The sequence below is a fragment of the Beta vulgaris genome, chromosome 6, assembly GCF_026745355.1.
Source record: "Beta vulgaris subsp. vulgaris cultivar EL10 chromosome 6, EL10.2, whole genome shotgun sequence".
Classification (NCBI taxonomy): Eukaryota; Viridiplantae; Streptophyta; class Magnoliopsida; order Caryophyllales; family Amaranthaceae; genus Beta; species Beta vulgaris.
In genome coordinates, this window is record NC_079207.1 from 15,538,336 (window position 1) to 15,552,886 (window position 14,551).

General features: G+C 33.3%; 1 protein-coding gene and 1 long non-coding RNA gene across 10 annotated transcripts; one reads left to right on the plus strand and one right to left on the minus strand.

Annotated features, from left to right (window-relative positions):
* Positions 1–1,664: 1,664 nt before the first annotated feature.
* Positions 1,665–10,260, plus strand: LOC104895962 (peptidyl-prolyl cis-trans isomerase FKBP43). Of its 9 annotated transcripts, none has more exons than XM_010682612.3 (14): positions 1,665–1,984; positions 2,270–2,346; positions 2,647–2,885; positions 3,039–3,214; positions 3,605–3,743; positions 4,748–5,011; positions 6,115–6,192; positions 6,322–6,411; positions 6,882–6,962; positions 7,412–7,513; positions 7,774–7,821; positions 8,897–8,986; positions 9,147–9,251; positions 9,871–10,260. In XM_010682612.3, the coding sequence occupies exons 1-14, from the start codon at positions 1,876–1,878 to the stop codon at positions 10,031–10,033; spliced, it is 1,761 nt and encodes a 586-aa protein (XP_010680914.2). In that variant the 5' UTR covers positions 1,665–1,875; the 3' UTR covers positions 10,034–10,260. The 9 variants fall into 9 exon arrangements, with proteins under 9 accessions (XP_010680914.2, XP_010680915.2, XP_010680917.2 ...); XM_010682613.3 differs by having other exon boundaries at positions 3,632–3,743; XM_010682615.3 differs by having other exon boundaries at positions 3,039–3,121.
* LOC125498185 (uncharacterized) lies at positions 10,050–12,255 on the minus strand. The gene is made up of 2 exons (XR_007274958.2): positions 11,338–12,255; positions 10,050–11,269 (listed from the first exon to the last, which is right to left on the minus strand). It is a non-coding gene; the product is annotated as an uncharacterized LOC125498185 (long non-coding RNA).
* Between the last annotated feature and the right edge of the window lie 2,296 nt (positions 12,256–14,551).

Sequence of the window (14,551 nt, forward strand, 5' to 3'; positions counted from 1 at the left end):
GATCACATGAGAATGCTCCTTACATGAGAAATGAGAATGAATCTCAACCACACGATTGTGTTTAGAGTTACAACACTTATTCATTAGAGTTATATTCCTCTAAAAATTTTGAATTCAAAAAAAATTATTTTTTTTTGAATTTTTTTTTTCAAATATTTTGTTTTTGGAGTTACATCACTTTTTCGTTAGAATTACATCACTTATTCATAAGAGTTATAGCGTGTAAAATTCATTTTCATTTCTCATATAAGTATGCATTCTCATATGAACTCACTTCTATATATAATAATATTAATATATATATATTATATATAATATATATTATATATATATATATATATTATTATATATATATATATATATCATTTACAAGGGTGTGCATGAATATATGATCCATGATTATGTGGACCCGTTCCGGTTTTCGGACATTCAATCCGTTTTTTTGTTTTCAGATCGAATATAGATAAAATATTTTCGATTTTGGCTATCCGAATCGGATGTTTTTCAATATATATCCGAAATTATTCGTTTTAAGACTGAATATTAGAAATATGTTTCCATGATAGGGATCCAAAATTTTTTAATGATATGATCCGAAACTTATTTTATGTACTTTTCCTTTGAAAATTCTACTTTTTAGTTTTGGATATCGCATCCACTTCAAAATTTTAAATTGGGTATTCAATATTTTTGAATTAGATTAGATTTTTCCTGATTTGGAATTTCAGATCGAATTATCAAAATATCAGAAATCACACCCTAACGTGTTCTCTTTGACATAAAGGCAATTGAACTGAATTGATTGCAACTAAACTGAACCAAATTATAACTAACAGAAATGATAATTGAAGCTGAACTGAACTAAATTGATTGCAACTGAACTGAAAATAAGTTGAAAAGAACATACCCTAAATTCATTTTTCTCATATATTTTTTGGTTGCCCACCCGGTTCACCGACTACATCCGAGCTCGACCCAGGTTGCATACTTAGCTTTGGTGGTGAGTCTCCTAACAAGAGTTTCTGCATACGGTGAGGCTTGAACTTGAGATCTCTTTTAAGCGACATCAAATTGCTTACCAGTTGAGCCAACTATTGTTGGTCATTTTTCTCATATTGATACAGTGATACTCTTACTTTATGAGTTTATTCCCAACTTCTTATTTTCAGTTTAGTTCAATTCAAGTTTTTTTTTTTTTTTTTTCCTCACATCAACCAAGTCTGGGCTTTGTTGTATAGTTTCTATCCCGCGCCTAACTCAGGCTATGTTTAGTTCACCTGAAATTTTCTGATCTGAACTTATCTGATCTGAACTTATTTTTTCTGATCTGATCTGATCTGAACTTATTTTTTCTGATTACAAGATCTTATCTTTTAGATTTTGCTCAATATATAAGAAAAAATATAGTCATGTGGGGTCTTGTTTGATTCGTCTCAATGAGTACTTTATTAATATTCAATTATTATAATTTTTACTAATATGTAATGAAAGATATAATGATTTTAAATATAAGCATGATCTGAGCTGATCTGATCTGAACTTATTTTTTCTGATCTGATCTGATCTGATCTGATTAGATCTGAAATAAGCAAAAATAAGGTGAACTGAACATAGCCTCAGTCTCACTCAAAAAAAAAAAAAAAAAACAAGGAAAGAAAAAAAAAAAGAGAGAGACTCGTTAACTCAAATCATGAGAGAGAAGTTGAGGCAGTAGGAACTTTAATACCACTCGCCCACTCCGGTGCTCTGAAAGTCGAGCCCAATTTCATCTCTCTTTGCTTTTGTATAAACCGAGTTTCCGTAATTAAGGCCAACCAAAATTTTAAAACTTCACCATTTTCTTCTGTTCATCTTCTTTTCTCACAAGTCACAACAATGTTAATTTCAGAAATACTTGAAGATGAGAATATTATAATGCATAACAAGAACACTAGTACTCATGAAGGAATCAACCCCACTATATCTTCATCTTCCACTTTCTGGGGTAATTTGTTTTTTCTTTTCTGGAAAGATTATTAATTTTCATTATTATTATTTTTGTATCAAGTTTCTGCCTTTACATCATTCCCCCACGACCTAATAGCTTCATTTTGCCTATTGCATGTGTTTAATTAAGTTTCTACTCCATTGTTGTAGTTGTTATGTGATTATTAGAATGATTTAGCTATATTACTACTTCTACATTGCATGCTTTTGCTTTCATATTTACTTCCAAAGTAAAAAAAATTACAAATTAAATTGTAATTTTTGGGTATTTAATTTGATGAAGGGGTGAAAGTGTCGCAGCAACAGCCAGTTACTGTCAATTTTCACAATGATCCCAGCAAACGCCTTCACGTTTCTCAGGTCTACCTTTTACTTTTGCTTTAGAGAATTTATTCAATACTGTATAGTAGTATTTTTAGGGATTTATAGATATAACTCTCTTTTTGGTTGCACATATTACTACTACTATATTATCATTATTTGACATGTTTATGTATGAACTATAAATGATGTGGATTTCTATACTGCATAGGATTAGAAGTTAGAAATTGGTGGATTTAACTTTCCTCTGCTCACTTTTATCCTTTCTTTTGCCATACTTATGTATGTTTTGTAAAGATAAATTGTTCTCTTATGGAAAGAATGTCTGGATTCTTGCAGGTTACTCTAGGACACTTATGTGTTGATGACATGAAAGAAGACAGAACTTTCTTGTCTTGTAAAATTGGTGACAGTCCTGAAGTATTTCTATGTTGTCTTCGGCTTAATTCGAAGGAGATGATTAGTCTTCCAGATGTCAAGCTTGGAGGACCAGGGGACATTGTCTTTGCGGCTGATGGCCCTAGAGAACTCCATATAATTGGTTTTCTCTATGACGATCCTTCCGTTACTTTAGAGACGTATGTTCATTTCTCCTCCATTATTTTAGTTTATATCTGATTAGCCTTTTATTATCTTTAGTAGTTGCATTTGCCTTCTTTACGGTGTTGTAGTTTTCTCATTAAAGTGAAACAATAAGATTGATTTGCTTACTCTTAATTTTGATGTTGCAGCATTGCCAATAAAGGAGGAATTGCTAAGAAAATACAGCAGTCGTCATCAAAAATCTTTCCTGAAAATGATCATTGGAAAAAAGGTCAGTCATGTAAAGTGAGTGGAAGTGAAGTTCCCTTGTTCCGCAGATGTCCTCCTCTCACCTACAAGATACTGAGTTTGAGTAATCTGCATGGTAAATTATCACCCGCTCGACTTACTTTTGTGACTTTTGGGATAAGTTATTGCTGTTTTAAAGTTTATAATAGTATTCCTCGTCAAAATAAATCATTGTGATGTACTATATTAGCAAATAAAATAATATAATAAGAATAGATTTGTACAAATGAGAGATTGGTATGTATAGTTGATATGAGCTTAAGGGGAAAAGGTCTTGTTAGCAGTTAGATAATAACCATATAACGTTTAAAAAAAAAGATGTGCAGCTTCATTTTCTTATTTATGGACTCAATATTACACAAAAAGTCAACCATACAAACTTGATACGTAGTCAATATTACATGTTATTACTATTTACTAACATAGTTTCCATTTGTTATATCTCTACTAACATGATCACCTTCAGATGAGGCTGAAAATCTTGATAATGAAGGTACATTGGACAAGGTTGAAAAATGGGTGGCTGAGATAAACAGAGCAGAACAAGCTTCTCGATGTAATGATCCTCAAATGATGGAAGGTGATCAGCATGAAAACGAACAAGGGTGAGTATCTACATTTTCATATGTTTAGGTCAAGTAAAGTCCAAGACCTGTCGTTTTTACTTTTTAGTTGTCTAATAGAAATGTTGAGTTTTCTAACAAACTTTCCCTCTTCTTTTTTGTTTCCTTTAAGTTTTTGTTTTCCGATAACTCTTTCCCTTTGGGAGTCTTTGAACAGTATTTGCTAACATGTCAAAATTGTTTATGTCGACACCTCTGCCATGCTAAGCATCTAGATAGAATATATGAGGATAGTTGTGGAAGGTATTAATGTTATTATCAAACTTGTAATGTATTACTGATGTGTAGAATGAATGTAGGACAAACTGTAAGGGATAACCAACCTTTGGCTCCTTGAAGTTTAGATGAAAATTATCCATTGGACTGAGGCATAAAGTACATGTTTTCAGTTATAACTGAATGCAACCACAATTATACAAAAATGTAGTAGAGAAAGCGGATTAATTAAAATGAGCGTGCTTTTTTTCTTCTGATATTGCTTGAAGATTAAATTCAATTAGCTATTTTATGTATGAATGTATTCAAAGGTAGAGGAGATTTAGGAATTCATAGCGATTTTTACTCTTAAGAATTGGAAACTCCCATCCTTAGTTTAGTTAGCCTAAATTTAGAAAAGAAGTTATGGACCTACCGACAATGTCTATAACATAGCAATATCAATAGCACTTGTATAAAATCTATTCAAACAAAAATTTGGCGATAGGTAACAGATTGAATAATAAACTTGATTAACCTTTGTTCGTGTGAAGAACTGCTTTGAGACTTGGAACTTTCTTTTCTTATGCTCAGTTATCTTCATCGGCATATGTTGTCAATTGTTGTGTAGTTTTATTGTAGCCCCATCAGCAACTTAAGTCATTATCTTAGATGATTTCAAGTTGTTCTTATTTCTGTTTTTCTTTTTTTCATGAAACTTATTTCTGTTTTTCTAGTTGTTGGGTTTGTTCACTTCTTCTTTCTCTTTCTTCCTTCACCTTTCTTTTCAGCACAATCTGGGTCAAGAGAAAGCTTGATAATGATGTCCTACATATGCGGGATCCATGTCAGAAAACAGTAACGCTGGAGGAGGTGACACATACTGATCCTGTAGTGGAGAAAATTGATATTCAGGTAGAAGAGACAGTAGAAGAGAGAGTGGAGCAGGACACCATTCAAGTGACTAGCAGTGAACATGAGCCAATAGAAGAAAGAGTGGAGCAGGATGCTACTCAAGTGACGAGCAGCAAACAAGACAAAAGTGGAACAATGAGGTATTGTCTTTCTTGCTTGCCTAATGTTATGTATTCCAATTTCAAGCGGCAATACATTTATAGTAGCAGTAATCAACTTCTAAATTAGAGATCTAATTGAATTTCAAGAAGTTTGGATAACAAATATTATCACTTTCCTTATCCAAAGATCTTTTTTAGTAACATAATTTTATTTTACACATTGAATGTTGAGGTGTATGGTTGATGAATTCAAATTGCTAGTAGTGATTCTGCATCTCTACTTTGCATGTAGATTAGATTATGAAGCAACTCTGATTCTAATTTTATATTTTCTGCAAAAAGCTGCAAGGTGTATCAGTACTAAGTCCCCAACTAACCAGCACATTTATCCTTAAAACTAGTCAATGCGAGTATGCAGGAAGGATTATTTGGTGAAAGTCTGCTTTTGCATGATAATTGACTGTTTGTGCTTGTAATTTTCATATTGATTTTCTTGATGTGCCTTTATATATAAATATTTTTTCGAAAAGTTTACGACTTTTTAAAGTTATGTAGCTAGACAAACTATGGTTGCAACAATAGCTTATTGATTTGTAGCCCTTTGGCACTGTCATTAAAATCCACCTTTATGATAAATAAAAGTGAACTTCATCTAAGCTTTAACTATAAAAAGGTGGTCAAAGTATCTTGGGAAACATCTTATGTACTTCTTCCATAACAAAATAGATGTTACACTTTGACTTTTACGCTTGTCGATCCAGATTTGACCATTAGTAACTTTAATTGTGCATGAGTAAAAATTATAAGAGGTTAATATTATGAAAGTATGCATTGAGACGCATCCAACAACATATCATATAGTAACCGTTGATTTTATCTAAAACTAAAACATGCATGGTCAAACGTAGTAGGTGAATAGTGCAACATTCAAATTGTAACATCTATTTTGTTACGGAGGAAGTATAATATATCCGCTAAGCTCAAGCATTTTGTCTTGTGGCTCAAGCTTGTTTGCTTATCTTTTGTGTGATATGCTTACTTGACTTTCATAATATGGAATTTTTCTGTAGTTAATAGTTAGTGTTGCTTATGATGGTGCACTTGATTTAGTTTCTTCCTTTACCTCTAATTTGTGTTTATAGAGACAAGGAAAAAAGGTCGAAAAGAAAGAAAAGGCACTCTCCAAGTGACGAGCAAATGGATGGAGATAATGGTGAAGGGTGAGGGCTCATAAACATTTAATTTTCTATGATATTCTTCCAAGTGATTCCAGGGTGATGGAAAATCAAATGCGGGTTCATTTCTACAGTCTAATGTTTAAAAATTTTATATGGTCTCTTCATGCGTAGCTCTCTTAGCCCTCCTCCTCCGCTTGATTCTGGAGAACTTGAAAAGCTGAAAAAGAAGACAAAGTATATTGCTGAAGATGATGATATCAGGTGCTTCTATGGGGATAGTATTAACTAATACTACCTCCAATTCATGTTATTTGCAACGATTTGACATAAAGTGTGAGTAGAAAATCTCTAATCGTTGCAAATAATGTTAAACGGAGGTAGTAATAAACTTTTTAATTATGTAAGTTCCTTTGTGTCAGTTTATCTTAAATCCTTCTGTAGGGATGTGTGATATTTTGGTAACTCCTCATGCTTCTTTATTGAATCTATAACGCATAACTCTCCTCGAACATCTTGTCAAAGTATCTTGGTAAACATCTTTTGTATAATCAGTATATTTGCGAAGCTCGAGCATTTTGTCTTGTGGCGCAAGCTTGTTTGCTTTATCTCTTTCTTGATATGCTAACTTGACTTTAATAATACTGGATTTTGCATGATAATTAGTGTTGCTTATGAGTTATGATGGTGCACTTGATTCATTTTCTTCCTTTACCTCTACTTTGTGTTTATAGCGATAAGGAAAAGAGTTGGAAAAGAAAGAAAAGGCACGCTCCACCAAGTGACGAGCAAATGGATGGAGAACATGATGAAGGGTGAGGGCTCATAAACATGTTTCTATACCACCTCGCATTTCTTAGCTATAAATGATAACACCTTTTCAACTCCAACACCTGATTTGTTTTTGGAGTATGCTTGCGTGATCTGTATAGCTGTCTAAACTCGTAAGTACAATTTTGAATTTACGGACATGAATAGCGCATATAGAATGAATACATTTCACGCCAAATTGAATTTATTTATTTATTTTTATTCCTTGATGCGGCAACAAGGCTCTTTAAGGTTGAAGCTCTAAAGATGTTACTCTCCAAAAAGCTTTTCTAAGTCATGTTTGTTTATTTCCTTTTGGCATTTCATCTACTATGATATTCTTCCAAGTGATTTCAGGGTGATGATATCAAAAGTGGATCACTTTTACGGTCTAACGTTTAAATATTTATGTGGTATCCTCGTACCTGTTATTGACAAGGTCAACATTGTGTAGCTCTCTTAGCCCTCCTCCTTTGCTTGATTCTGGAGAAGTTGAAAAGCTGAAAAAGAAGAAGAAAAAGAAGCAGCATATTTCTGAAGATGATTATGTTATCAGGTGCTTTTATAGGATATATTAACTAATGATAAACTTGTTAAGTATATGATTTCCTCTGTGTCAGTTTATCTTAAATCCTACTGTAGGTATGTAACGTCACATAGCTTTTCTCCCATCTGTTGTCATCTTATTACTAATTCTCTCCCCCCCCCCCTGTTTTGGATTGATATTTCATTATTTTGGTACTTCCTCGTGCTTCTTTATTTAATGTACAAGGCATGACTCTCCTTGAACATCTGTGTATTGGTGGTTGATGTCAGGAAATCTGGAAAATCAAAGAAAGAAATTGTTGAATGTGATCCTAACAGGTGTGCTGCCCTTGTGTGTTTTTTCCCTATTGTATTGTATTATTTGCTGAATGCCTGAATAGCACCTTCATTTAGTTGTATCTTGTTTTGTTCTTCAATTTTCATTATTTATCGGTTTTTTTCCTTGCCTTTGTTGGTAGTTTGCTATCATTAATCAAAGGTTTTTTTCCCAGCCATGACATCCAATGGGTTTTGTTCTTATCTAGCCAACATTTCATCCTGGTTTAAACATTTGAGTCAATATTTGAGCCAGTTGCCATTTTTCACACCATTGTAGCTCTTATGAGCTTGATTCTATTTGTCTTTTTGGCTGCCCATAGTGTTGGATGAGTCCACACTGTTACCTTCTAAATTATAATTTGGTTCCATTTGCTTTTCTAGTGTCCTCTCCCTTGTCTCTTTTATGGGTATAGTGATTATTGCTTTGTATATTTGCAATCATTGGTTTTTTATGTTATGGTTTCTAGGATTTGACTTCCATTTATATGGAGTTATATGCTCCCGAGTTGTATCAACTATCGAGCATTAGTTCTGCATCTCAATATGAATAATATAAACCTTTGATTATTAGATGATAAAAAAAGATCGGCCATGATGTAGGGTAGAAGGTTCAGTTTTTATTTCCGGTTATATGTTAGATAATTGCCAACTTAAATCTTAGTAAAAAATCTGATAAAGTAGTTCTACTATTGATACTAGTTTGTTTAAACCAATATCAATCATCAAGCAACTAGACCTAGAGCATTTTCTTGTCCTGGTTTTGTTCAAGCTAGGACAACTATAAATGTCAATCATTCTGGCAATCATTAGAATTCAGTTAAGACTCTTGAATTAAATATGCTTTTACTATATGGTTCTTTTGGATGTTTTTGGTTTTATTTTAACCATGTGAATCGTCTCTAGCAATATCATTCGCATTAGAACGTTCTACATCTAGTAGTAATATATATGTTTATAGAATTATAGTTGATACACTCGTTTGGTGTTATATCTATAATCCTCTTTCATAATGACAATAGCATTGATTAAATATTGTGTCTTGTGGTATTTTCATGTGATTTTTTATGTTGATAAGAGCTGCAAATGACCCTTCACAAATTCCTGCATTGGAAACCAGGGAAGTTGCGAATCCAAAGAAACAAATTGCTGAAGATGGCAGTTTAAGGTGGCTAATGTTGATGAATTCTATCATCCATGATAGTGCAATAACTAATACTGTCCATTCTGTAGCTTATGGGTGTATTGTGTATCTCTTATCTTTTTCTTCCTTTTGTAACAATCTTCACTGAAGTTGTGCTTTTTCCTTCTGCATTTTTGTTGATAAGATCTACACGCCATGGTCGCTCAGAAGAACCTGGTGTTTGTACTACTAGACAAGCTAAAAAGGCAAAGAAACACAGCGAGAAGATTGTTAAAGATGAGGGAGTCAAGTAAGTAGCTACATATATATTCCTTGAGCAATTTAAAAGCATTTTGGTTGGGATGGTTGTGTTTTGTTGTCATGAACATTAGGGGCGGATCTAGGATTTCAAAATTGGAGGGTCCTAATTAAACCAAGCAAATTGACAATGATCATAATGCACAAATGAGAAGTTGAGTTTTGACAATAACAAAATCGAACTTTATATGATTTGAATCATGAATTAAAGACACCTTCATTATATTGATATTTCATTACTGTCTCCATTTTTTGTAAATTCAAAATATTGACTTTCACACTCATCAACACACAACTTTTACCTTCAACATCCTCAATCATCTGTTACTAAAGTTTATAATAAGTTGATATGAATTGAGTATATGTATTAGATAGAGGCAAATCCAAATATTTTACATAATGAAATTTGTATTTAAGTATTCGTATATAAATCTTGGTCATACTTCATATATCAATAGTGTATAGAGTCAAATTGTTACATTTATTTGAAAATGGAAGGAGAATGAATCGTTATTTTACAAAAAAAAGGTTAAAATTACAGCTAAAATTAAGAGAGAAATAAAAAGTTTAAAAAAAGAAAAGAAATGAACACGTGCTTGTTTGACTTGCAGGCCTCTCGCTGCTTCTTCAGAACAACAGAACACAGAACCAGAACCAGAACCAGTGACAGCAGAAGAACACTTGTCAGGAACTGCCGGGATGATTGTTTGTGGTTTAGCCGCACTTAGTGTGAATGAAAAAAAGTTAATGTCACGTAGGCGGAAGGAAGGATAGTATTTTTTGATGTCCCTTTACCTCGTGTTGTGGTCGTAAGTTTTTGTGGATTAAACTTGCTACCTTATAGTTTGGGCGCAATCTCTAAGGATACACTATGGTTCTTAGAGTTGTTGAATCCCCCATTTTTGTAAGCGGCATATGCTTTTGGAACTAGTAGGTGATATTATGTAAACTTGATGGTTAATTATAGTTCCTTGCTGCAAAATTTACCGATACTTTTACTCCGTTCTTTCACTTGCTGCTATGGCTACTCTGAACTCGATCCCCTAGTAAAACTAAAGGCATCTTTTGTAGGATCTCAGGGCTCAGGCCTTGAAGATTGGAAACAATATTTATCTCCAATATCGTATTGGTTGCTGTCAGGAGTATCATGTGACGAGCTCTCGAGTAATCTCTTTAGATATTACTCAAACTCCTCTATCTGGAATAATTCCACCCGATAAAGGACAGTTCAGTCAGCTTCAGACTCTGGTGTTAGCTTTAACCAATCTGACAGGCACTCTCCCGCTGGAAGGACAAACTTAACGCTCAACATTTCAGGCAACAACATAAGTGGGCATTTCCCTTCAAAATTAACAAACAAAATGACTCAATTGCGAGTTTTTGGATGCTTATGACAACTTCACTTGCCTGCTGCCTAAACTTAAGACTCTATTCACATACTCTGAGCTTGTAAACTTAAGAGGTCTCAATAGCATTACTGGTAAACTTCCTTGGGGTTTGCGTCGTCTGTTGAATCTTCGGGTATGTGGGTTGCTACAACACTTTCTGAGGGAGGTATCTCTTACGAATGCGGCTATTTAAAGTCACTTCGAGTTCTTGATGCCACTTCTTGTGGCCTTTCAAGCACAATCCCTTCAAATTTTAAGATATCAGAGTGAACTAAAGGTTCTTTATCTGCATTTTAACAACACCACAGGTCATATACCAGCTAGTATAATACCTGAAAGTTTTTCCCAGTTAAAGAAACTTGATTTTGTCAACCTATATGAAGGTAAAATCCCTGATTCCATCTCTGAGCTCCTTAATCTTAGTAAATTACAGCTATGGGGAAACAACTTCAACTCTTATCTTACACAAATCTTGGTTAGAATGGAAAGTGAGATTGGGTTGATGTCTCAATAAATCACGTTAGATGTCGGGTTCCAGAACAGCTATATAAAGGAGGGAAACTACAAGGATCAATACCGTATGGATTTTTTTTTTTGGGTTCTATTCCTCAAGAGCAGGTACCTGCAAGAGCTTGGTTTGGGTTAGATTAGCATCAATCGATTCCGTCTGGAGTACAGTATTCAACTTACCAGATGATGCCAATATTATTGAGCTTAATCACAACTCGGTCGGGTAAACTTCCCTTGAAACTCTACAGTCTAGACCTATTGAACAACTCCATCACTGGAAACATTCCTCCATCTATCCAGATGAACTTGCAGGGATGTTCCTGATGAATTTTTCAGTCTGAGACTCTGAGTAACATATCGATCATCGATGTAAAAGGTAATTACATAAATGACGAGATATCGATGTAAAATCCCACCTGCAATATCTAAGTTGAAGATATTGAGCAGTCTAAACCTATCAAGGACCCATCTTGTTGTTGAGATTCCTACTGACATGCAGGATATGACTTGACTGACCTTTCCTATAATAACTTTTCTGGTAGAATTCCATCTGAAGGATTCTTTTCTTGGTAATCCAACCTTTACTCTTCAACTCAGTCAACTTCAGCTGAATGGAACTCGGTTCATGGATTTTGACTAGGATCATCATATTGGTTCAAGAATATGCTTCTAGTTGTTACGTGTTACTAGTTTTTTTTTTTGGTTTTTTTTTTTACATATTCTACTTCCCGAAAAATACTACAACTACTCCTCCACAACTTTCTCAAGTAATATAGGATAGACTATACAACTTTTGTAAATGCTTCTATGATTTCAGCTAATAAACGTTTTTGACTAGTAATATAATATTCCTCCATATCTTTTTATTTATTACAGATATCTTAAATAGATGTTTCAATGTAGTTATATTTTTCTTTTTGGCTTATGGTCTTGAGGCGGTCAAATGATTGTATGACAAACTTCCTCTATATGAAGAACTAGTTTAACACTCGTGCAGAACTGCACGGGATGTTAATTATTTGCGTTTATTTTTTTAAAAAGTTTAAAGAGTATGGATGCGACATAGATACAACCAACAAAGTGATGTATAATTATTCAAAAAAGAAGCAAATTATCGTATAATATGCAACAAAGTAAACGATATGATAACTGTGAGTGATTATATGAACAAATTGAAAGAAAAAAATTGATTACATAAATTAAAAGTTTTCATAATTCTTATTACACATTCTGAAATACTTCCTTATACACTACATTTGTGGTAACATCTGAGTTCTCACGCTCTTTATCACATATTAAAAATTTCGAACCTTTTTTGCTTGCAACTCTTGATACAGCAACATAAAATTGTACATGGTTGAATACTGGCAGTGGGAGATATAATCCTACATAGGCTACAACCTGTCCTTGGCTTTTATTTATCGTCATTGCAAAACATACAACCAATGAAAATTGCCTTCTTTGAAATTTTATCGGGAACTTTGTTGCGTCTGATGGTGTAAATGTCATACGGGAATAAAAACTTTATTCCCCACATTACTGTCGGACACAACAACAGCCTCAATAATGCAATTGCCAAGATCGATGTTTGACATCTAATTTGATACCATTACATAGCCCAAAAGTCTAGCATCACCGCTGCCCCTACCTTCAATCTAATGTTATGATTTGGCAATCCCCCGCACTTGATCGTATTTAGAAATTCAGTAGAATACATCTCATGAACTCCAAAATTCTCTTCCTCAACGGAAATTACATCTGAACTCAAATAACTTCTATCTTCACCTGGCAAACGAGACAAAACATGTTCATTAACCATGTCGGAAATTTAATTAGTTGGAGCAAAAATAGCTCGCTACTTAAAATATTTTGCTTCCCATGTCTGATCCTATAGGGGAAGGATATGTACTCTCGACTATTTCAGAAATAGGGTCACCTCTTGCCTATATTAATGATTCATGAGGAATTTCTACATCGGCTTCATCGTAATTTGGTTCACCAACTTTTCCGTCTCCAATGTTCAGAATCCACTAATTTCATCCACATCGAGTTACCCAAACATGTTCTTACACACATACTTTGCCTTAATCTTTGCACACAACAAATAATCCCATAAGTAAGAATTGTTGATTGATGAGAAGACAATATCTTGTGTGGTTCATTTGGGAAGGACAGGCAATATCAAGTCTTAAATCACCAGTGAACTGCACAGGGGAGTTTTTTGTTTTACAAATTGATGATTTTAACAAGTTTCTTCTAAAATCATAGTAATGAATATTAACTTGTGATTTTAAAATTTTATAATCATGTATTGAGATTATTTTTAAACCGACTTATGACCAGTGTGTTTAGTGGTTGATACAGTTAATGTCATGGCGGATCACGTGACCCACTATTTTTTAAAAATGGGCTGATTGAAATAATCTTTCCTTTATCTACTGCTTCCCTTAGAGTCTCTGATAAAATCACAATCCACGCCTCCACTGACACTTAGCCATACACCCGCAAATCAATGGTTGAATTCATAATTATTTACTTATTGACGCACTCTGATCTTTAATGTTATTAGCTTTGCATGTTCAGAGTCTTAAATGCTCACATTTGTTCATCAATTTTTTATAATAATATACCTAACAAATCAAATGGATTCTGACATATCTTATACAACAGTATCAACACAGATGGAGTATTAATATAAATTTATACGAAAATTTTTAAACTCTGGAACTTGAAATAATGAAAGTGAATGGAAATTTTAGAGAAGGAAGAAATACTTTTTACATATTACCAAGAATATCAATGACTACAGTTAATGCTTTTAGACTTTAACAATTCCATATGAGAATAACTCTATTACATTTCAAAATTTATAACTTGTGATTTATATTTTATGATCTTGTATTAAAAGTAATTAAAATTGGCTTATGACCCTTATATTGTACAACTATGAATTTCATAAATTTGATTTAATATGTGAAAATTTTGTTCAATACTTTTAGATTGGCAATATGAAACATTTTTTACATATTACCATCAATGTCATTGACAATCAGTGCTTTTAGACTTTGAGAGCTACATCAGAATAACTCTATTTAAAGTTTGAAACAAATAGCTCGTGATTTAAATGTTATGGTCTTGTTTGGAGAATAATTAGAACGGTTGTACAATTATGATTTTTGTCTTCTCATCCTTTCTCTTTTCCTATCTTGCACTAATGATGCACTACACCTGACCAACATCCACCAACCACCACTGAGTGTCTGCTACACTGCAATCTGCAATTTACATGTACCCTTTTTTCTTTCACTATGGATTTAATATGTTGATTTTGTAATTTGTTGATGGATTTTAGTTAATTTGCAAGTAAGTAAGTTATAGTACTGAATTTTGACCG